Below are 25141 nucleotides of genomic sequence, written 5' to 3'. Positions count from 1 at the left end.
TACCAAACATTATCCCCAGTATGTCAGCACCAGCATTTTGCCACAGCTGTTCCATATGCGCGGAATTACAGCTTATGTGCCTGCATTTTACCTAGGTACATCATATAGCAAGAATTGCCTCCTCCACTCTTCTTCATTCTCACTCACTCAGTCACTCTAGCTCACACTCACTTTTACCCGTTCTCTAATTCTAACTTAGGGGCTGTTTACGATGCCGTCCGACCGGCTTCAGCGGTCCTGTCGAAGGCGGTCAGACGGTTTAAGATCTCTTCGGAAGAGGTTGGTCTGACTGCTGGATACGATACATGCATCATGTACTCAGACTGACCGCTGAAAGATTGCCGACTTTGACAGAATTTCTCCAACCGCTGAAATGGCAGTCAGAGATAAACTGCATCCACAGAGCTGTAAAGGGATCTCTGACCACTGTCCGGATTATGATGTGGCTTTTCGATAACCCAACCATTCCTGTCTGATTGGCTGCCTCGAGTCATCAGAAACTAAGGATTTGGGGGTGCATACTCACCCCAATCCACTTCTCTCCAGCAGTCTCCACCATGGATCTTTTCCTCTAGGTCCCCCCTACATCTCGGAAGCTGAACCCCGATAACAACAATCATGTGGGTGCCGAAATCCAGGTAAGTCCTTCTGCGGTATATATCGCCATTGACTGGACTGTGGACATTCTGCCACACTCCAGCACTGGGGCACGGGGTGCACAAGGCTTATCCCCACATATGTTATGTATGTGTGTACATATCACATGTTTTCTGTGAGTTTTGTACACATTTGCAGTGACATATTTCGGAATATGTGCTCTGCAGTAGCAGTAGTTGAATTGTAATATGGTGGGGGGAAGCTTACCGGCGTCAGCGGTCTGAAAGGGCTCATGAAGACCGAGGTTGGACAGTCTGTCCGATCGTAATTGTAAGGAGTCCCTTAGTCTCACTTATTTCCGCTCCCTCAGATTCACTCAATCTCACTTAGCTATCACACATATACACAACACACATACACTCTCACACAACATTCAACAAGGTTTTATTTTACTTGGATGAGCAGACTGCATGACTGATGGGCATCCCTGGGTACGGTAGGGATTTCCACAAAAGTGCCCTGGGCTACCTGTACCAGTGATAGTACAGCATGTCACTCATGGGGAGGTCTAGAGGCCTGGCAAGATCCAAAGGCCAGGCCAGGCTCTCCATGCTAGTCCTGGTCAATCTCGCTGATGACTGTTGCAGGTGCCTCTGCACCTTTGCCAGCCATGATTTACTGCCTCTGGCGGCAGCAGTGGTGGGCATATTACTACGCTATTGATCAGATCTTGTTCCAGCCTATTGCATATCATGAATGTGGACATCAACATTTAAATCAGTGACATATGTAAAATAGTTCCCTGTAAAAACATTTTTTTAGGTGGTACATTCTCCATAAAAACTCTTGACCCATTCAGCCCACAAGCTCGCCAGTTGAGGAGAATTAATGCAGTTTGCCAACCTCCCCCTCCATAATACCATTGCTCTGCTGGCACCATCACTATATTAAAGCCTGTTGCTACTGTGCCAGACACCACTGTGTTGATGACCATTTCATCATGAACAAGAGACATGTGCCCTCTGTGAGCCCAGCAACATGCAGGTCTGGCAGTCATAATGGTCTGTCTTTGAACATCAAGTTTTGAATTCTGATAACGTGGACAATGCTATTGTACAATTTAGAGACACATCTCACTGTATATTGCAGGAAACCTATGATCTTTTTATGTTCTCTAATTACCCATTATTCTGAACATAAATCAATCCACCATTTAGTAAGTAAAAATTCCCCCAAACCTATGGAGTCTGTCACAACCTTATACAGTCCACGGTAAGGTTAGATTACCAAGACCTTGAAATCCTGCAGGAAAGTAAGCCACAGCTTCACACCCACTCTGATCTTGCTGGACAAACTTAAGATGGTGCTTCTCCCTCAACCCAGACATGGGGTCTCCCTAGGTTTTCTTAAGAATACATGCCCATATGGATAAATGAAGCTATTCCATTAAATGCTGGTGAAGCATAATATTTTAGAATTCCAGACGAGCTTCCAATGAGATTCTGAACTCTAGTCCCATGCTATTTGGAAGCTTGCAGACTACGTCCACTTAATAAATTTCTATGCCCAAAAAATACCAATTTTGTTGTGTCACTCATGCCTTGATGGAGGCCAGAGGAATGCTTAACATAGGTTTATGATGATATTGATGTTTTTATTGAGGCCTAGGAAAAGAGAGGTATGCAGATAATCGACAATGTTGTTGGAGTTCACGAAATACTTAATTTCCCATTCTAGGGAGGAGCAAACATTTCAAAATGTGCTCTGAAGAAAAGAAAACACACCGGCAATAACTGTACATCTTCTGAACAACCCACTAGTAGGCTAAATGTGAAGTTGGTCCAGTTTCCCCATAAGGCCCCCTTTTCTGATGTTAGTAATCTAATTATTGCTTGATCAAAAGAAGTGTATTTGACAGTGTTGGGGTGAAACCATCATCATTCACTGTGATCCCCTTCAACCTTCACCCCGCACCAGCAATGAGAACGATAAATAGTATATAAGCCTAAATGTACCCATTCTTTCTTTGGCACTAGACCTAAAGTATAGGAGACTGAGGAAAAGGGCCTGTATTCTGGTTGCAAGCGTTTTGTTCACATTTTTCCTCTGAACGCTGTTTAAAGATTGATGATTCTTTAGAGGATGGAACTTTGAACCCATCTCTGAAACCAACATATAGGGTAGGGGTATTGTTGTTGTTAGTGCTTCTATTGAGTTCGTGGTTCAATGCATAAATGCAGGTTGGAAAAAGACCTTTCCTAAAACTGTGCGCGCTTGCTTGCCGTTTAGGGGGCTGCTTACCTCTGTGCCCTGTGGTACAATGAGAAAATGTCCCAGTGGAGAACAATTAAAACAGATAAATCAATGCAAGAATTCATCAGTTGTATCTAAACAAAGTTAAGCACCACCATACAGTCTTTCCAAAAATGGATGTGATTTTATTTCATCACTATATTGAAGTTAATCAATTTATAAAGTACACAACCAATCCTAAATTAATATTTTTAGAAAAACAGGTGCAAAGAGGGTTGAGGTGATAAGTGCATGGGAAGAATTGTGAGGAAGGACAGTAGCAAACTATCCCAACAGTTTCCTGCCAGATGCATTAAATGTCAAATCACAACAAATTTGCAGATATACATTCTCTGTCATATATGTCTGACAAAATGATAAAGAAGTGTCGACGTTTCTACCCCTATAAGGAACAGCCAATTTTGCACATTGTGGGTGGGGTCTTCATCAGGACCAAAGTGACAGGAGGGGAATGGGCACCAGTAAAAACAGCTATATGACTTCAGGCTGTGAATAGGAAAGCTAGGCTATAAAGGCTCTCAGATTTCTTCGTAGATAATCGTAGTATTCAAAAAGAAAGAAGGGCCCAGGTTGATCAGTAACCTGTGGCTTCGGGCTGCTGGCATGACCGGTGAATCAGCTAACCTGTGCCCTGGCATGCTACAAAATGCAGAATGTTGCTTCCATTTGCACTTGACTTAACCTTCTTAGTTCAGATCTTTTTCTGCTACTGGTTTCAGAACTCATTTCCTGAGCAAAAGGACTTTCCCATTTTGGGACTGTTTGGCCCAAACCTCATCTAGCCAAGGATTCATCTCTGTCTGTGCTATCAAGCTAACACAGGCCTCCTAGCTTTCGTTAACCTAAACCTGGCATCATCCTGTAACCACGCATTACCTGATAAATCCCTCTGGGCATCTGGGCACAATCAATGAGTGCTAAATAAGCAAGCAACTGTGTAGAAAGCACAGGATTGTTTTTTCACAACCAAGAAACCTATAATCTAATTAGTCAGTTCTTTGTACCCATATTTTCTCTGCTTTGGTTTCACTTTAACACCTTTTTCTATCAGCATTAATAATTGAATGTGTTAATATATTCCAGTTTCTGGGGGGCGTGGCCAGCGCCAGTAGAAGATGGCGGATTATCCCTAACTCTCCCGAGTCGCGGGAGAGAACGGCCGACACAGCGCGTTTCCGAGCCGACGCCCGGACCTCAAAGATCGAGCTTTCCCGGCGGAAATGAAGCTGCACACCTTGCCATAACTGAGGAAAGCGGCAGCAGCATGTATGTAAGGGGCGTTTTTTCTTGTCAAACTCGTCTGAGCTGTCTCGTCACAGTAGCGGCCGCCATTTTAACCCACATTCTGTGAGGAATTTTACTTCATACCGCTTATGGGGAGTCTTCTACATACTATGCCTCTGTCTTGAATACCAGCTGACTGACAAATACTTAATATTAATTTATTGAAGCCCACAACTTCCCTCTGCCTGGTTTCCTGCATAATAATTGCGCTTCACCTGTTATAGCGAAATTCACTTCCTCATGCAGCTTGCTCTTATCGATGCTAAGAATGTTTCTACAGTCTTCAGGAAGCTCATAATTGACTTTCTTTTCCCTGCTCACAAGGGCTTTGCTGCCATCTACTGCCCAAGTGCCTCTGTGCGTCAGAGTTTAATTCTTCTTTTAAACTGAGACTGTTTCTTTTTCAAAGGCTTGCTTTTTGCATTGTTAATCTTCCAGTTATTGGGGGGATATGGCTAAGCGCCCAATGAGTATGGCAGCGTTGGAATGTAGTCCCCCAAACAAGCGCGACGAGCTTCCGCTCATGGGCTGCTTGATATGTAGCTAGCCAGAGAAATGCTCCACTGAAACATCGTGCATCTTCAAGAAACTCCATTTGTCGCTTCTCAAGACAGCAAAACGCCGATTTTGTACGGTGTTAACACCTTTATGTGGAGTGTGTTTTCTCATTCATACTTGCACCCATGGATGAACTTATGGATCTTGTCTTCGATTTTTTATGTCTTCAAGCATCTCTTTTTGTATAATGTTTGATTGGAAGGATACCTAATGAGGGGAGATGTCTTACAGGGACACAACTGTGTTTCCTCTCATACATTTGTTATCTCTTTCTTCTTTTGCATGACCATGCTTGTTTTTGCCTCAACTCAGCTCTGCTTCGTCTTGTGGTGACTTCATTCTGTCGTTCACGTTCGCCTGCCTTCCTTGGATTCATGTCACCTGCATTTTCAGCATTGACCTACTGCTTTCCTTTTATTGACTCTCAGACCCCTCATGGGAAAACTCCGGAATGTAGAGCTGGCTGCTTCTTCTCAGTTGCCTGTGGATTCGGACTCAGATTCTCCTCCTCGGGACATGGTGGATGCCGCAACATCAAAGTCAGATTTAATACGAGGCGCCATCCCAAAAGCACACAACAAAAGGGAAACTGCCGTCCTCTCTAGCTTCCTCTAAGCACCTGAAGAAAGACCCACCATCCCCGGGGAGTAATTCCTCATCCGCTTCCATGGATCTCATTTTGGAAGAACTTCGTGCTTTCAAACCCTTTATGGAAGCAACCACAAAGAACATGCAGGCTATGCAGGAAAAATGGTCGACTCTGGAGTCACGTGTTCAAACTTTGGAAACCTCTACAGACTCTTTACAATCCTCTTGTTCCCACATACCGTCAATGGAGGCGGAGATTCTTTTGCTCAAACGTCAGACAGAGGATTTGGAAAATAGAAATCGTAGGAACAACCTACGCCTTTATGGTCTTCCAGAACATACAGAAGGGGCCAAACCCCACCGACTTCTTCCAATCCTTTCTTGCCAAGATTTTAGATGCTCCGGCCTTAACTTCCGTCAACATCCAAAGGGCTCATCGTCTTGGTCCAAAGGTCGCTAGTCAGCCTAGAGGTGTCATTATGCTATTCCTACAATTCACTGACCTACTACAGGTCCTTTCAGCTGCCAAGCTCAAGAAGCAAATTGTGTGGGAAGGTCACCGCCTCTATCTTTCGCAAGATGTCTCCAAGGCCACTGCAGATCGTAGGAAGAAGTTCTTGGACATGCGACCTCAACTACGGGCCCTGAATGCTAGATATGGTTTACTACATCCTTGTCTCTTCAAGGTCACATATAACAACAGAACAACCACATATGAAGACCCCGCAGCCTTACAGGCGTTTCTCCAATGGCAACGCCCAGATGTTATGGATACTTCCAGGTCTGGTTGACCAGTCCTACTATTTTTTCTTGGAACTTGTTGTGTTATGATCCTGTTGTCATTTCATTATTGCTGATGTTGTGAATCCCCTATTGTCTCTTCTTCCAGCAGACGTATCACTCTCATGTATCTCCTCTGTAGTTCAATTGTAGTTTATTGTTTCTTGTTTCCCTGTGACGCGTCTTCCCCTTTATCTGTATATTTCTCTTGTTTTTACAGATATCTTCTTCCTCTCTTCTACCCCGATGTGCCATGCTGTTTTCTATATGCTGCGTTCTTGGACTCATGGTATTTGAGGTTCGATGTTTGTTCTGGATGTTGTCGTCGCTGTCTCCTGGCGCCATCACCCCATTCTTGTTCTTGAGTTTTTCGTTCCATAAGTATGTTTTTCAGTCGTTCGTTTCGAATATGTACTGTCTTTTTGTTGGTTTTTGTTTCTGTCCTTTCTCCTATATTTGATCTCTTACCATTTGCTCTTTCCTCTCTCTTTTCATTTTCTTTCACCTCCCATTTCCCCTTTTTTGCTCCTCCCTTACCTTGGATTCTGTATTATATTCATAGTGGTTCCTTCCTTCTTTCCTTTCCTTTTCTTCCTCTTTGCTTTCTTTCCTTCTGCCCTCTCTCCTTCATCAATCTGTTACAATTCTCTCAGTTTTCTCAAGTTATTTTCTCTGTAATAATAAGCATGTTGCTGTTAGCTGTTTTTCTTTGCTATTCCATTCCGTGTTACATCATGGAATGTTAAGGGTTTAAACAACCCCATTAAGGGTTTAAACAACCCCATTAAAAGGCAAAGGGTTTTATCACATTTAGCGAGACTTAAGTCTGATGTTGCCCTCCTTCAGGAGACTCATCTCTCTGAAACTGAGGCTCTGAAACTCAAGCGTTATTGGGTGTGTCATGTTTTTTGCTCCCCCACAGTTTCTAAGAAAAATGGTGTTGTGATTTTATTACATAAAAAGTTAAAAGTTTCCTCAATTTCTCATGAATGTGATGTCGATGGTCGCTGGGTTATTGTTACACTGCTTATAGATAAGATTTCTATCACTCTTTTTAATATGTATGCCCCAACTGGGATTGACAGGTTATTTTGGCCCTCTATTTCCACTAAGCTATCCTCCTTTTCTGGAGATTATATACTTCTCGGGGGAGATTGTAACCAAGTTGTTGATCCCTTCCTCGATCGTCATTCCAAGGTTAAATTTATCCCCTCTAGAATGCACTCTCAATTTGTTAACACCTTTCAAAATAATGCCTTGGTAGATATCTGGCGATTGTGTAATCCGGATCTTCGGGAGTACAGTTTTTACTCTCCTCCGCATCAATCACAATCCCTCATTGATCATATCTTCCTTAGTAAATCCCTATCCCAGCACGCCATACGCTCTGATATTGGTTCCATCCTAATCTCGGACCATGCTCCGATTCATGTGGACCTTGACCTAATTCCTTTTTCCCCTTACTCTGGCAGATGGCGTTTCAATAATGCTTTGCTTTTGGAACCTACTTTCTGTTCTGAATTTACTGCCTTTGCCACTGAATTTTTCCTTCTCAATCAAACCCCTGATTCCTCTTTTGTTACTGTTTGGGATTCTTTTAAAGCAGCCTCTAGGGGTTTTATTATTAATTTTGTAGCCCGACAAAAGAAACTTCGAGAAGCCAAGTCCGAACGCATTTTATCTAGTATTAAGAATTTAGAGCTTGATTATCACGCCTCTAATTCTGAGATTTCTCTTAAAAAGCTTATTGACGCGAAAATTTCCTTCAATAGGTTTACAACTGATGCCGCTTCTAACCTTTTGCTAAAATGTAATTCCAAGTATTATGGGGGTAAAAACAAAATGGGGAGACTTTTGCCCAATTACTTAAAGATAAGAAAGGAGCGTACAAAGATTGAGTCCATTAAGACTTCCACTGGGAACACTTACTTTAAAGATAAGGACATTCTTTCTGAGTTTGATAAATTTTATGATAATCTTTATACCCCCGAGCACATCCCAGAGTCTACGGACCATCTTTCATATTTTCATTCGCTTCCCCCTCCCCCGGCCTCTTCCGTTGATTTTGCTGCCCTAGAACAGGACATTTCGCTCTCTGAAATTTCCCATGCTATTTCTAAATTACGACACAGTAAGTCTCCAGGCCCTGATGGGTTCACTATTGAATTCTACAGCCACTTTGCCTCTCTACTTCTCCCTAAACTGTTACTATTATTCCAATCCTTCCTTGCAGCGGGTTCTTCCAGCGGCTCCTTCCAACAGGCTCTAATCTGTTTAATCCCCAAAGAAGATAAGGATCATTCGTTATGCAAAAATTACGGACCAATTTCCCTGGTCAATACGGATTACAAAATTCTGGCTAAAATTCTGGCATTGCGCATGGATCCCCTTTTACTCGACCTCATTGGCCCTGAACAATCAGGCTTTGTTAAGGGCCGTCTCTCTTCTGAAAATTCCCGTGTTTTACTTAATATACTTAGCAAGGCTCCCTCACTGTCACTTCCCTTCGCGGCTATTTCTTTGGACGCGGAGAGAGCCTTCGACAGGATTGGATGGGATTTTATGTTTCAGACCTTACGTTGGATCGGCCTTTCTTCCAAATTCATCTCTATTATTTCTTTACTGTATTCTAATCCGCAAGCTTCCATTTTTGTCAACGGGTTGACCTCGGATTATTTCTCGCTGCACAGAGGAGTGCGACAAGGTTGTCCTTTATCCCCCCTACTTTTTGTTTTAGCCTTGGAACCCTTTCTTACCAAAATTCATCTGGACAACAGTATTTCTGGTTTTAAATTTGGTTCGCGTCAGGTTAAACTCTCCGTCTATGCTGACGATATTCTTTTTTACTGCTCTGATCCTGTTTCCTCTATTCCCTCTTTTCTCCAGCAGGTGTCTTCCTTCTCTGCGGTTTCTGGTTATCACCTAAATGCTGATAAATGTGAGAGTCTACCTCTAAACCCTATTTGTCAAAAACATCTTTTTTCCCAAACGGGTTTCTCATGGCAACCGGATCAAATATTTGGGTGTTTGGTTTGCTCCTCTCTTGTCTGATACGCTCAAATTTAATTTTGATTATGTCTTCAAGAAAATGGACACAGCTATTCAATGTTGGCACCCGCTCTTTCTGTCCTGGTGGGGTCAGCTCAATTCTATAAAAATGATGTTATCCCCTCTTCTTCTCTATACCATTTCCATGCTTCCAGTGCACATTCCAGTTTCCTTCTTTAAACGGATTGATTCCTTGTTGCTGAAATGCTTATGGAATGGCAAGCGTTCTCGGATAGCTTTGGCTTCATTGCGCAAAGATAAGGCCCAGTCTGGTGTACGCTTTCCGGATTTTAGAGAATACCACCGAGCTTTCTCTTTGAAACAATCGACCCGTTGGTTCTCTTCTGATCTTCCGCTTTATCCGCCTTTCTGGCTAAGTATGGAATCTTCCTTCCTGTCCCCCTTTTCTTTTTGCGAATTCTTATCCTTCACGTCTTCTTTAATTCGCTTTCGCACACCTGTTGTTTCTCATTCCCGTACTCTCCTTCTCCCTTACCTAATATCATCTTATCCCTCCCTTCTTTCTATTCACGAACAACCGATATGGCATAATTCTCTTTTTAGAATTCGTAATCGTACCATATTCTGGAAGACATGGTACTCTAGAGGATTGTGTTGGATCTCTCAATTAATTTCCCAAGATATTCCTCTCACATTCCAGGAACTTCAATCCTCTTTCTCACTGCCCTCTTCTGCTCGATTGCAATACAACGCCCTTCTCCCAGTCCTGATCCTATATCTTCGCTCCTTGGAACCTTCTACCGATATTCCTTTGGCCCGCAAAGCTACTTCTCTATTATTGAATACGTCTCCATCAGCCTCTGCTATTTATAACTCTTTCCGATACGCCACTGACAGACTAAAGTCTAAAATCGAGAATGCATGGGAATCGGATCTTTCTCAGGACTGGCCAATACCTTTCTGGGACAAAATATGGACTAAGCTTCATAAAACCTCTAGAGCTGCTAATACTACCCAAACCTTATATTTTATTTATAACAGAACTTTATGTACTCCACATGCTTTATCCCGTTTTTCGTCTGACATAACTTCCATTTGTTGGTCCTGTTCCTGTCCCGTTGCTGATCTCAAACACATGCTGTTTGAATGCCCTCCTATCTCCAAGTTCTGGCACCTAGTTTGGACGCAAATACAAAAAATATTCCAACTTCAAATTCCCTTCTCCCCTTTACAAGTTTTTCTAGGTTCCCTATCACCGTCTCTTCCGCAATCTCCTTCCCATTATTTACTACTTGACCTCCTAGTTGCTGTGGCTTTCCATACCATTACTTCTAATTGGAAGCAGGCTGCAAATGTTTCCTATCAAGCTTGGTGGAATGCAGTCTGCTTCCATCACCGCCTAGACACCAATTTCGTATCTCCCGTCTCCCTAGCAATTAAACGCGATCTGATTTGGCTCCCTTTGGTATCTTATCTCTCCTCCTTTGCTCCAGCACAAGCCTCTCCAGACCCTGACACAGTTGAGGTACGCAAGCCGCCATGATTTTCTTGTTTCCTTAATGCCTTTTTACTATGATATTGCGTTCTACTACATTATACAGTATTTTTCATTCCTATACGTAGGTTCTGTTCATATAAACCTCATGCTTGTTATTTTTGCTTTTATTGAGAATTTTTATTGAAATGCTTATTTTTTGTATATGCTTACCATGATGATTATACCCCCTCTCCCCTCACTTCTCCTTCCCTTCTTATTTCTTTAATAAACTCAAACTTTAAAAAAAATATATTCCAGTTTCTGCACAGTTTCCTTTGTTTTACAAGATAAGTGCACAGCTTTTGAGACATGATGAAGAAATGGGGGTGCATTAAATTCAAAGAGGATCTTCCCATACCGAAACTCACAGAAGTATCCCTGATTACAAGTTGCGGCAGATATGTAACTCTGCCTGCTGGATTGGAACTCTGGAGTTAACAGAGGCATCACCACATTAGGTCGGTCCACTCATTCATTCAATAAACTTTATTTGATCTATCGGGATAGACCATAAAAGTACAGGATAATTAAAAAGATTACAATCCGATACATACGATTAAATATATCCAAAGAAATGGTTAAAATGTACACATTTACATTTAAAATACAAGATGATGAGAGAAAACCCCCCCAAAAAAACAGAACACCTCAGCAGCCCGCTATGCAGATCAGTCTACCCAAATTTCCATCGCCAATCGTCATTTAAAACTAAGTTCAATGCGTACAGCAATAAATAAACAAAGATATGATTAGTTAAAAACCACATAATAAATTTTGAACAATTCAGTTCCTAGGCACCAGCCCGCCAGGACATTAAAATAAAAAGCAGGCTATAGCATGGACCAAGACAGTCAAAAATGCTCGCCATTTTTAACCCCTTCGCTGCGGCGCGAATTCCGCCGCGGCGCTGGGTGGGTTCGGGGTGAGCGCGGCGCCGCCATGCTCATGACAGAACCACGCCGTCATGAGTCACGGGCGAGCTATGCTCATGAAGGCGTGGTTCCGTCACGACTCCGCCCACTCAGTATTTCGTCCGCACAGGCGGGGAATTAGTGCCACGTGGGCAGAGCGGCCGCAGCATGACGGAACCACGCCGTCATGAGCACACGCCGCCCGTGGTTCATGATGGCATGGTTCCATCATGCGCGTGGAAAGGGTTAAAAAAAGAGATACTAGCATGTAAATTAGGTGCAGCTAGATCTGAGCCTGACTGCGGACCTCAAGAAACTAAGAACGTATAACACAGAACTGCTAGTAAGCATTTGTAAAAAAATAAACGCTGGTCTAAACTGTCTAGTAGTCCACTAATAACTAGCTTTCCCTGAGGGATGATAGAGGAGGAAAATTGTATTATTTAAGAGCCATCTACCATCGTACTTGTTGCAGTTGCTGCCAGACGAGTTGGCGAATTTGTGTACTTGATGCAATGACTCTGGAATTAGTGCCTAATAGCATAAATACGCCATACTGTGCCAAGAGGCTGTTGCACTATTAACTAGCATTCCTTGTTCCGTTGCTGGTAGAAATGTGTTTGCTGCCCTCCATTAGCAGGTCCAGCCTACCTCCCTAGGACTAAGACTGGAATTATAACGCATGGAGGTGATGGGGAATTGCATTCTCCTATAAGCACAAGACCCTTTCATGGAGGCACGCTCTTTGTTCGGCCACCAGGAGGTGTCTTTGAAGAAACTTTGGAGGCTTTCATGGGAATCTACGAAGCTATGCTTTTACTTCACTGCTCTGTGGACGACACCTGGACTGCAGAATGTGGTGACAGTCTCCTATCTGAAAGATAGGCCTTCAGCTGAATGGGATGCAATATCAAGGGTGCCGGCCCTTTGTAATGAATGGGCTGCAGGGGCCTGCGTAACTCCCTGGTTGAATTACCCACTCAATGTCATAAGACTGCGGAGATTCAAACAGTTTCTTCATGAGTTGTAGTTGTTCTGCTAGGTCTAAACCTCATGGCTTGCAGGCTACTGTTGAATCCCTTTCTACACTACACCAGTAAGGGTGCAGTAGGGAGGTGTGCTAAGAAGACAAATATGTAAATGGAAAAGAATTGCCTTTTTGTGAGACAGTATCTAAATATAACATTTCTATGGGTAAACGACCTTGGTCTCGTCGCTGGCTAATTAAAATACCCACATACCCACCCACCAACCAATACTCTGGTTCAGACAGAGCCTACAGAAGTTGCGGGAACAGGCATGAAAATAAGAACAGGGGTCTGCAGGGTGTCAAAGGAAGTGCTGCATGCCTCCCCACCAGGGCTTGACTAGGAATTCAAAGCAGCCCTGGCAATTTTGTCAGACCAGCCCCCGGGGGCAAGAGGGGCGCAAGTGTGAAGCATTGCTGGTTTTGTTATCCCTGTATTTTGCAAGTATGTTCAATTCACCTCACCTCACCTTTCATGTTCAGTTCCACCCATTAATTAATAATGCATTTTCTAACGCATATAACTTGACTTGTTATGCATCCACATTATACACCTGGTCACATTTCCACTAGTACTTTTTTTTGCTGTCATTTCAAAGCCTTATATTCCACCATGGTCAGCACAGTACACTTTCATAAATAATCAACAATAATTACTCTTGATATGAAGTTAACGGTGAACACTAAGGCCTTTAAGGCAGCAAAGTTTAATCAAAGTCATTCCGACTCGTATATTTCCCTGATAAACTGAACTGCCTTAAAGGTAGGCAAAGTTTCAAGTGAGGGCAAATTGGTATCATTAAAGCTCGGCCCGATATGTGGCGAAACACTCTTAGTGTTCACTATTCACTTCAAATCAAGAATAATTCTTGTTGATTACTTATGAAAGTGTACTGTACCGACCATGGTGGAACATAAAGCTTTGAAATGACAGTAATTAATTGTACTAGTGGAAATGTGACATGGTTTATAATGTTGATGCATAACAAGTCGAGTTATATGCGGTAGAAAATGAATTATTAATTCATGGATGGAATTGAACATGAAGGATGAGGTGAATTGAACATACTTGCAAAATACTGGGGTAAAGAGTGCCATGTAATTGGTCAATTGTAACTCAAAATGAGGAGTACTGGAAAGAACTACTGTAAGGGGCGCTGTGGTTATAATATAGACCAGGTCTCAGCATTTGGATGAGGAGCTGAAACGTATTGTGGGACATGTGCTTTTAATGAATTTGGGTTTGTTATAGCAGGGAGTACATTTTTGAATGCCTTAGATACATTGTAATGGAGAAAATGTGAAATATCGCCTTCAATAAGATATGGAATTAGTTCAAATTGGGATAAAAATATTGGATTGAATGATATCCTGTAGATCTGAAATTATGCAGGAACATATTAGCTAAACAAGTGATGCTCATGTCTTACAGGGATACTAAATCATGAGGAAAGTGGAATCCAGAAAATGTTAAAAGAACGGACTAGTTGATGAATGTTTCACTTGTTTTCAAGATATCCAATGACGTACATACCAATAGCTTCGCAGAATGTAAAATTGAACTGAGAAATAAGGAGAAATACATTTTGACATTAATTGCTCAAATGGGCACCCTACCCTTATAGAGGATTGCATGCTAAACAAAATGATCATATTATAACCCATCTTCTCCTTTGGCAACTAATTACAGTTTGTAATCAATAGTAGATGTATAATGCACAGATGACTTATCACAAGCTTGTATTGTTATTTCATATTAATTGATGGTAAATGGACTTTGGGTATGATTGTAAGAAGCAAAATGTCTGGTGGCATATATGGTTTTAATGTATATTTATTACTCGTACTCTTTTAGCCCTAAAGAAGTCTTGTGTAGAGACGAAACGTGTTGGCAAATTTTTGTGGCTACTATTGGAGAACTGGTTTTACTATCAGAAGAGAAAGAAGACATGCTTTGACAATGCGGAGGTGACTCTGTTATCAGACGTTAGCAGTTTGACCTTCCGAATCGTTGCATTGCCCATATTTTGGACTATTGTGAAATCACTGGGAGTGATAGGTGCGGTTCTTATATCTCAACCCCTTTTTTATGTAGTATAACCAGAGACACTGAAATTATGCAGCGGGGAATGACCAAATGATCTAGCAGGGTTCAATAAATTATGCATCAACAAAATGCAAATTATGCAGCATAATGCAGTACATTTTGTGATAGTATTACTTAATAATTTTGTAATTTGTGCACGTTAACACTGCCAGGGGAAAGGATTTCCCTCATCAGTACCAGAGTAACATCCAAATACAGTAATAAGCATTTGAAAGGTGGCTAGTTAACCTTTGAAACTTGTCTTCCACTACGTGCAACAGATGTTGCCACATTTTTGATAAATGCAGACCCTTTGGAGCTAGATACACATTTTTTTGTTAAAATCTGTAAATTACGCAGGTCATGGACTATGTGACAAATCCATAATTATGAGGAAAATGCAGCAGCCCTCAGACTCACTTTACTCCAGTGGCCCTGAGTATAACCAAGACTGACACAAAACTTTTCAAGGCCTGTAAATTGGAGGAGAGAAGTGATGAATGTCACAAAAAATTGACATAAACTAAAAAAGTTTAGTGGATGTAGTATAAAAAAAGTGGTGGATTTCCTGTGTGCCTTATTTAGATTACATAAAGGCCCGATGAATTCTAAACAGAGTGGACAAAATAGCCATTCTTTTTGGCTGATGTCTCTCATTCACGAAACTCTACATACGGCCCCTAAACCTTAAAAGTGGAATGAGGAGGGAAGGATAAAGAGCAATTGCTTGAGTAAGGGAGAAAACAGACACTTTAAGGCATGAAGAAAGCTGGAGCACCACCAGGGGCTGTCAAATTCATAGATCATACTTTAGAAATATGCTCTTCTACTCTCTCATGGTAAAAACTATTTTAGCCATCTAACATACAGTGAACTTACTCTCAGAGTTGCCCATTTGAACTGGTTTTAGTCTTTCTTCCAGGGCCCACATTTCTTTTTCGAATACCTGAAATAGATAGATAACAGTGACATTAAATATTAAACAAATGTTAGAAAACAAAACCTTAGAAATTCTGACAAAATATAAACCAATCTACTATAAATGAAAACACAATGACTAACACTGGTTTCCTTAAAATAATTTAATTTACTTTATTAGGTGTGAATTAATAGTGTTTGCACCATTCAGGGAAAATATTGAATAGAAGATACAGGAAGAGAATAGAGGGTTGATATGAAGAACTGTAGCAAGTGCAATTGCCTTTTTCATATGCTAATACAAGTTTTAGACTTTCAGTGCTGTTTGTCCAGGGGGGGCTATGAAACACTAATTTGCTGCAATAACTGTGCAATCCATGTTAATGCATGACTAGTGGACAGTACCATGTCCTGGTTTTTAAAATAGGTCTGATTGTGGTGTATCGTGCCTGCCTTTACAGTGATTTATTCCACAGACGTAATTGACCACAAGTTTTAACAAGCATTGGCAAAGCTAACAGCCTTGCCTTTGTGAGAGCCATTGGCTTTTTTAATGTCTTTTATCCATATTTTACAGTAGTGCGGCTTCAATTTTAATGCTGTGATGTGGACAGTACTGGCCCAGAGCTGCAACTATTTTTTTCTTAATATGGACTTATTCTCTGCCTTCACAAAACTGGAACAAACGACAATAACACATTGTCAGCACATGTAAAACAACAGACATTAAAATATACATTTACGCATCAATCTTTTTTTAATGAGGACAGGAAATCTGAGCCAAAGGCTAAGGGTGCTGGGCAAAACAAAAATTGAGCAATAATATCCATAATAAATGATGCTGCCATCTACAAATGGGTGCAAGGGCTGCAATATACTTAAAGCAATCCAAAGTTAAAAGGACCATGGCATTGCTGCAATGTCTGAAACTCATAAATACTTAAAAAGCCGTTCAAGGAAAGGCAAGTAACAATGCAGGGGGTGCAAGTAAAAGGGGAAAAATGTACCTCTGAAATTGGTGAGCAGTTGAAGGAGAATGGGTAAGGAAAACAGTATTGGGCCATGCTCCAGTGTTGGGACAAACACAGGAAGAGGAGCGTGAAGCCGGCACGCGCTGACCAAAGAGAAGCAAGGAAATCGGAGTGATGATGAAGTCAACCAATGGTAAACAATGAACATGCTCTAAGCTCCATGTAAATAAACAAAAGTCTTGCAGGCAACAGTGCATGCACCATCTCAGGCGAGACCTAAAGTAGAGGGTGTCGAGGGGGTGGGATGGGGAAAACTGTCAAAGATATGAAGGTGCCCATCAAACATGCAGAAGGGCATAAAACAACTGACAGTGCCCCCAAAACATGTGGGAGCGCTAGGGTGAAAGCAGGGGTTTGTTTAAGGAGGGATGGGGTAATGTGTCAATCCTGAGCGTAAACAGCCTTTAACAAGCAGGCTTTACCACACGGCACATTTACCATAATCTTTATCACGCAGGTAGGTATTTGCACCTCAACCACCTGATAATGTACCACGCCAGTAAACATATTTTTTTTAAATAACGTGCGTTTTATGTTATTTTTTAAAAAGTGATTTTTGCATTTAGGGATGGGTAGATGTAAAGGAAGATAAGGGTGAATTTAGGATCTAGGGGTGGGTACAAGTGAAGTGAGGTAAGGGTGATTTTAGTGTTTGGGGTGGGTAAATGTTAGGGGAGGTAGTAATGATTTTGGGGTTCAGGGATGGGTAGAGGTGAAGTGAGGTAAGTGTGATTTTAGGGTCCAGCGATAGGTTGAGGGTAAGGGTCATTTTGGGGTTTAGAGGTTGGAGAGATAAGGGTGAAACATAAACCTTTTTAAAGCACCACATATTTGATGATGAATAACACAGCCACTAAATTATAAAAGAGGTAACCGACAAATGAGTAAAAGTGACTCAGCCGCAAATGGTAATTAAGAAAAACACATTCTGTATGGCAACAGTCCTAAATAAAAGGAGTAGCTTTACAGGTTCATCATCAATAAAAGTGAAAGACAGCCAAAATATGTTTTGGGAATGGTCACATGCGACAGAATGTCTATATTCTAGTTCTTTGTGTTCAGCCCTTGGAAATACCTGGAAGCCCAGGGTTCAACTCTGATGGTTTCGAAGTTGTCTTACAAGGAAAAGCAAAACAAAAAGGGACACAATCCATTTGCAAACAGCTCAGAAGGACACTAATCAAGAAATCAGTCAGTGCTTGGCCCATGCTCCAGTAAAAGAAAGGAAACACACGAAGACAAAGTGAAGCTGACACCAACAAAAAGGAGGAAATAAGAGTGACAATGAAGCCAACCAACGCTAAATAAGGGGCGAGATAAAAGCTCCATTTTAGAGTCGCAAACATCAGCGCATGTGCTGTCTCAGGCGAGACCTAAAAAATAAGCAGGTGCACATATCTAATCATTGTAAAATGCTGTAAAAGATTTTGTGTTGCTGCAGCGAATCTTGTTGTGAAAAATATTTTATTTGTGTGAAAACACATGCTCAAAAATAAGACTTCAAATGTATGTTAAGCACAGAAAAAGAATTCAAAGGAAAGTGTATAGCATTTCTTTTTATTTCCATGTTTTGAAATGACAAGAACTATTTCACTTGCTTGAAAGTATCTTTTTAGTTAGCTTGATCTGTGTGGGCTGGAGACCATATTTTTGGTCCTAGACTTTCATTGAAGAAATTAGTGCATTCTAGGAATTGTAGTCTTTATTTGCCTTAACTAAGCAATATATTTGATGATAGTGATTTTTTTAAAGGGAAAGTCTCCTCACTGGATATGCTGTATTTGGTGTACATGGAGTAATAAGGCCGCATATGGGCATCATGCACTAGCTTTAAATAAAGTATGTACGAACTTGCAGTGCTACATATCTAGGATTACAGCAAAAGCGCCAAGAATTGAACTGGCAATCCGCGAGCACTGCATGGCTAGGACATATTCTTCCAAAGAGAGAAATTATTCAAGGGGCAAACGCAACTGAACTATTTATGTCACTCAGTAGAAGTCATTCTCTAAGTCGAGGATATTTATTGATGAATCAAGGACCACAATCTTTTCTCTTCCTCAAATTTGATATCTCAGTAAAAAGTTTAACTTTTAATTGGAGATGAAACCTGGGCCAATACATCTATCTGACCACCCCGTCCCTCTATGTGTGCTGTGTATCTTTGTTTTTAGGTGATCCTGCCGTTTGCTTTCTGTGTCTGCCTCGGAGTGTCGGTTTGTGGAAATAGTTGCCTGGCTGGCCCTTGTTTGCCCTAACACTTAGCTGCTAACAGCCTAACACTCCTAACTCTTCGCCTTGTCCAATTCCTCACAATTAATAACTCGAACCCTCTTCTGCAAATGTCTTTTCTCTTCTATTTCCTACATGCCACAAAGACACCGGCGACTGGCCACTGACTACAGATGCAAAATATTTTTAATTTTCAAGCCTCATTTCCTCGTTTCTTCCCACGTGTTCCCACCTTTGCACTCTCAGTTCACATCTGGTGTTTTCAGATGGACTCGGAGAAACAAAGTTCTCGGCAAACACCAAACTAACAACTATTATATAAATAGGGCTCCCGGTTTTATGGTATTTATTTTTGGGACATTTCTGTCTGTAATTATCCATATTTATTTTTTGTCAACTTTATCTGTATTTATCCATATTTACTATGGGTTTTGTGAAGAAAAAAAAGTTGAAACTGGTATATTTCCACATTTATTTAAGCAATAAATATAGAGTCATGCTTGAATGCCTGCCAGGTTTCAGTAATATGAACACCCGCAGAAGGTAAATCAATGCACTTGTATGAAAATATGCACATTTCAGTATCAGCCTTGTGCATATCTACTGCTGTTTAAGCCTCTTTACTAAAATTCCTTTCTCCCCTCCCCGCCACCCATCAATCCACACAGTTATTGGCCTGGCAGTCATGGAAAAGTGTATTTAGAAATCACTCACAAAGCACCCAATTTCAGTTTTTATCCACAAATAAAGGATTTTCTGTCTGTATTTATCTGTAAAAATCAGTAAAAACGGAAAACAGGGAGCCTTACATATAAATTATGTATTGCGTAATTAGTTAAAATCATTACAAAGAACAGCTCGTAAAGTGGATTCTACACCATTCAGAACACTAACATAACATGGTCATTCGCTTACGTGTATTGGGGACTGCAGGTGGTAGGATCCAGCACCGGTTTCTGGTGAACAGAATTTATCTGTCATCGTCAGAATTTAACCCTGAGGAAGAGAGTCAGGCCTGAGGGTCATTGCAATCTTTGTGTTTTTCAAGGCCTCAGTTGAGTAACAGTGACTCAATGAAGCTTTGTTGAGTATTGCAGGAAACATGTCTCGCATTGTAGATACAGCCATATGCCTTAATGCAAATGTGTTTCAGATATCACATCACTTCCTAGAAAGCACCTTCATTGTCTGCATTCATTTTTAAATCTAAGGCTAAAATCTAGTAAGTTGAGACGTTATTTCAGAAGCCGAGAATTTGATGTACTGTTTTTCATAACTCAAACCTATATGGTGCGCTAATCCGCCTTCCTTTAAAGCTGAATTTACCTTGTCCGGAACTTTCTTTGTTAATGGTCAAGATCTGAGTAACTATATTGTTGCGGAACTAGTATAGCCATCTTGACCTTTGAACTTGTATCCTATTTACTGTGCTCTCTTTAGTGCAGTGTGTCAATACCACCACTAAACTACTTTATCTTTCTTCCACTAACCAACTCGTGAGTACATTAGTTAAATATTTTTGTTAACAGCCTTTCTTTTTATTTATGCATAAAATTCATTAACCTTTACAGTCTCTAAGAAATATTTGCAAATTAGGCTTGAGACCCTATGCATAGATATTAGTGAAAGCAGGGCTTTAAGTGGGATGAAAAAAACGGGGTCGGGGTCTCTCAAAGGGGCGTGGATGTAATTAGGGCGTGGCTTAGAAAGGAAGCTAAAAATCTGTGCTTAGCATAGTGTGACGCCAGACTGGTAGTTTGCTGCTTCTGACATTGCATCCAGATATATAATACAAGGCAAATTACCCCTACAACAAACCAGGACTATTGGCTTTGCCAATAGTTGTTGCATAAGATAAAAAACCAACAACTATGGCTTCGTTGTATAGAATATTGAAAATGCTTCAGTTCTGAAATGATGAAACTGTGAAAGAACTATACCAAGTCTATTTGAAGTTACATCAAAGGCAGTGAAGGGCAGGACCGCTGCAGAGTTACAGATTTATTTTTCACCCTGAGAGTGAGGGCAAAAACGAAGAGCCTGACAGGGACCCGTCTCAGCACCTGCTTTTTGGAACTGCCAGTGCTGAGCACTGGCAGGACCCGGCACACTTAAAGCTCTGAGTGAAAGTGCGCCTACTTTGGTCAGGATTCCGAGTTGGCCAGTGTTTTCAGACCCCTGCGTACACTACTGTTTGTGCAGGGGTCAGAGTGTCAAATTGGGTGATGTTTGCTGGGTGTATTAAATATTTCACCTTTTGTTCAATTTCAGCAGATCGAACATGCTGAAATTTAACAGGGGAAAGGGTACGGTATTTATTGTACTATGAGGATTTTAGTGCAGTAAGCACCAAAATCTGTATATTATTCCGTAGAAACTTGTAATATGTGTTATTTATCGCGCCTGATAAATAATGTATCCCAGATATCGTTGTTTATCTGCTGTGATTAAAAAGGACCTTGGAGAAACTCAGAATCGGAGTCTTTGAGTTAAATAACATAATATTATGCAATACATCAGTCAGTGATTGTATTCAGGTGTTAGTATGGAACCTGCAGTACAATCTCTTCTCCAGGGTTCCATGTCTGTCATGGTTGGCAGGTCTGGGAGTCATCTTTAAGAGAAAAAGCTAAGTTTATCTGCTACTCTTTGCCTGAATCCTAGGCACCATCTCTGTGAGGATAAATATATGATGTGCAGCATCCTTAGTTATCTGAATTCAGGCTTGGTGATAGATGTTTTCCAATATATTTGTAAAGTTTTTAAAATTGATTTGCAAGTTAGTGGCTGCTCTCGCAGTACGTTTGCACTGCAATTGTGCATGGTCGGACAGGCCTTTTATTCCACTGGACATTTTCCCTGTGGGCTGAAGGTCTTGGGGGTAGGTTTTTAATTCCGCGGACCGCTCCTTGTGTCTCTCTCACGTTTCCCAACTCCCCAAGGTTAATTGCAGCAAGCGGTGGAGGCTTTAACCCCTTCGCTGCGGCATGAATTCCGCCGCGGCGCTGGGGGGGGTTTGGGGGCAGTTGCGGGTCCGCTGTGCTCGTGATGGAACCACTCCGTCACGAGTCACGGTTGAGCTGTGCTCATGACGGAGTGGTTCCGTCACGTCTCCGCCCACTGCGCTAATCACCCGCACAGGTGGGGAATTAGCGCCGCGTGGGCGGAGCGGCCGCCAACGGCCGCAGCATGACGGAACCACTCCGTCATGAGCACAGCGCAACCGTGACTCATGACGGAGTGGTTCCGTCATGAGCGGGGAAGGGGTTAAGAGAGAGATAGAGAGGAAGGAAGGAAGGGGTAAGGTCCAGAGAAAGCAATCAGAGAGTTAGAGGAGATAAGAAGAGAGGAGGAGAGGGAGAATGGATGGATGGAAAGAAAGATTTTACAAGTAGAAAAGCGGAGATTGTCTGGCTTGAACATTTTTGCCATGGCTGCGTTTGATTCCCCAGCATGGGCATCATTGAGGGTTCACCAGGGGTCACAGCTGCGACCCCTAGCTTGCTCCTTGCGACCGCTGGTAATGCCATTTCGACCCCTGGTCTAGGGGTGGCCAAATCAGTGCCAATAACACGGGGCTCTGCATTCCTTTTTGTCCGCCTGTTTTTCGTTATACTAATAGTGAATAATGGTATATTATTCACTATTAGTGTCTTAAAAAATGGAGCACACCTAAGAGCTTTAGTGTCTGCTTTTGTAAGTTTTAAATGTATGTTATATGCATGCCTGAGAATGAGTGTGTTTAAGTGAGAGAGTGCATATGCGTAAGAAAATGTTTCTGTATGTGTAAGCATGTGTATGTGTTAGTGAGAGTCAAGTGAAGGTAGTCAGTGAGATTGTGTGAGACTGAGGCCCAGATTTACTATTCTTTGACGCAAGGCAACGCTGCCCCAAAGTTGCTGCAAAGCCTTACATGAGATGGTGAGACAAAAAATGTGCCACATCTAATAAGATATGGTGCATTTATCTCTCCCCATGCGCTGTCACACTTTTGGCAGCCACATGCCAACGCATATACCCATGTGCCAGAGTGAAAAAAGTGTGCATTTTCTGAAGCATATATGTTGTACTAAGGAGTCTCTTCCATTACAACAACTATGCTTTAAGGCTTTTCACACTTTGTATGTGTGCTGTACAATGCAGCACACAAGCAAAGTTGGAAAAATAAGAAGAAATTCAATTATTCTTCTCATTACACCTGCCTCGAGAAGGCATAAGATTTTGGCGCAAATTCCTATCTATCAATGTTTCTAGATAGGGATGTGTGTCAAAACCCATGAGTGGTTACATGGGAACACCCATGCACCATCCACGGAATGCCCTCTTGATACAAAATAATGCAAAGCAGCACATAGCGCAACTTTGCGTTACTTTGTGATGCTATTCAACAGCAACCTTGTGTTACTTTGTGATACTATCCAACACAAACTCTCGGTTGTTGTAATCTTAGGGTCACGTGACATGCCCTTCTGGAAAAAAATCATGGTCAGGGGTCATGTGATGCAACTTCCTGTGATGTGATTAAGGCCAAACGGTAGGTCATGTCACTCCTGCTACGCCTGGCATTTTGGTGAATTGACATTGATGTTCCGCAGTCTAGTCCCACAATTGTGGCACCATTCTTTTCAGATATTTTAGAACCTTTTGTCTTGTCCTAATTGCTGAATGGGAGAGGAGTTGGCCTAATGGCTAGGGTGGTCGACCTTAAAACTGGGGAACCGGGTTCGAGTCTAGTCAAGGACACGCAACATCTTGTGATTCTAGGCAAATTACTTAATTTCCCGTGCTTAACAAAAATGCATGTGTCCTCATGCAATGCAACTGGTGCTTGTGTAAAGTGCTCTGATACCCGATACCTTTGGTTCACGTTCACGCTGTATAAAATAAAAAAAATTCTGTTTTAAAAAAAAAGGCACAATTGTGTCAGTGCATCTAGGCTCCCCAACAGAGTGCCCGAGTCTGTTTGTTTATGCAATAACATGACAAACTTGATTAGCAGTTTTTAATACTTCTTTAAATTCCTGTCCATGGAGAGTGTGACACCAAAATACAGTTTGAACAATTGTCAAATACTTACTGAAGGTGCATTGGTGTCCCCGTGCGGCAGGATGATCTGCACCTGCTCCAGGAGAACATGATTGGACCCTTGAGTGAAATACAGGATCTCATCCAGAATCCATCGAATTTCGTCCGCTAACGGGAATCCAAAACCACTTGATCCAATAACGGGAAAAGCAATGGAAGTCAAGGTGGATGTCTGGCTCTGTTCTAGACAGCGTCGGATGTTGGCTCTGTAAATCTAAAATCATAGTATTAGTGATACAGGTCAATTTTAAAATACATGATATCATCTAACTTGTAGGACAAAGCTAGTGAAGAATCCTTAAATGTGATTGGAAGCTCCTCAGTAGTGCAAAGTACCCCCACCTATTCACACCGTTCGAGACAGACCTACTAACATAGGGAGTAAAACGCAGTAGGGTGGCCTTGGGCACATTGAAATTAACTCGATAAGGGTGAGAAAGGCATTATTTAGCTACATAGTCGTCAGTAGTGGTTTTTGTCTGCACATCAAATGTTGAGGCACCCCCTTTCATGATCAGACTGTGTCGGGAAAAAGAGTGAGGTGGCGGCTGGCTCGCATAGGTCGAAGTGCAACACCATATACAATACAGGCTCCACTGTGGTGTCAACCATTATTTTTACCAATTGGTAAGGGTCACAGATGTGTCCAAACGGAATGGAGGGGAATGTGTGATGATAGGGGCCTTATATGTAAACGGGGAATTTATCAAATTCACATATAGAGAATCCACTAGTGGGAGCACGATATTATCAAGATAGCCTTCAAGGTTTGGCAAGCTTTTATGATTCAAACATTTTTCTGCCATACCACCCCGTTGTGCGGTTGTGAACCCGCTGTCTAATACAGGAGATCAGGACTTTTCTTTCAGCAGTCTTGCTGCCCCATCTCTAATGGCAATAGAAGACGGATCATCCCATATAATTCTCAGATTCAGGTAGTGATGCCAGACCTTTGTATATTTGAGACCCAGGTTCACAATAGTTATTACCCAAAGCTCTCTTTCACAAAAGTGTGAGAAGCGTTGCAAGTGTGCCAGGGATAATTATTCAGTACAGTACACTATCAAAACCTGCCAGAGACACATCTAGTTTTTATTTACTCACCGTGTACACATTTTTATTTTTATGTTATGCGTATAACCGTTGTGATATCATTTCGCTTGTGTAATCCCTCGTAATTCATTC

General features: G+C 41.7%; 1 protein-coding gene across 2 annotated transcripts in view; it reads right to left on the bottom strand.

Moving 5' to 3' along the window:
* The window catches only part of LOC146798442 (uncharacterized), a 549773-nt gene that overhangs the window by 203899 nt on the left and 320733 nt on the right, over positions 1–25141 (bottom strand). For both annotated transcript variants that reach the window (XM_085625710.1, XM_085625711.1), the window contains 2 exons: positions 23949–24170; positions 15570–15636 (listed from right to left, as the gene is read on the bottom strand). In XM_085625710.1, coding sequence (XP_085481836.1) covers positions 15570–15636; positions 23949–24170 — 289 coding nt within the window. The remainder of the gene's footprint in view (positions 1–15569; positions 15637–23948; positions 24171–25141) is intronic.

Source organism: Triturus cristatus, chromosome 9, assembly GCF_964204655.1.
Source record: "Triturus cristatus chromosome 9, aTriCri1.1, whole genome shotgun sequence".
NCBI lineage: Eukaryota > Metazoa > Chordata > Amphibia > Caudata > Salamandridae > Triturus > Triturus cristatus.
This window is presented reverse-complemented; position numbering and strand designations above follow the sequence as displayed.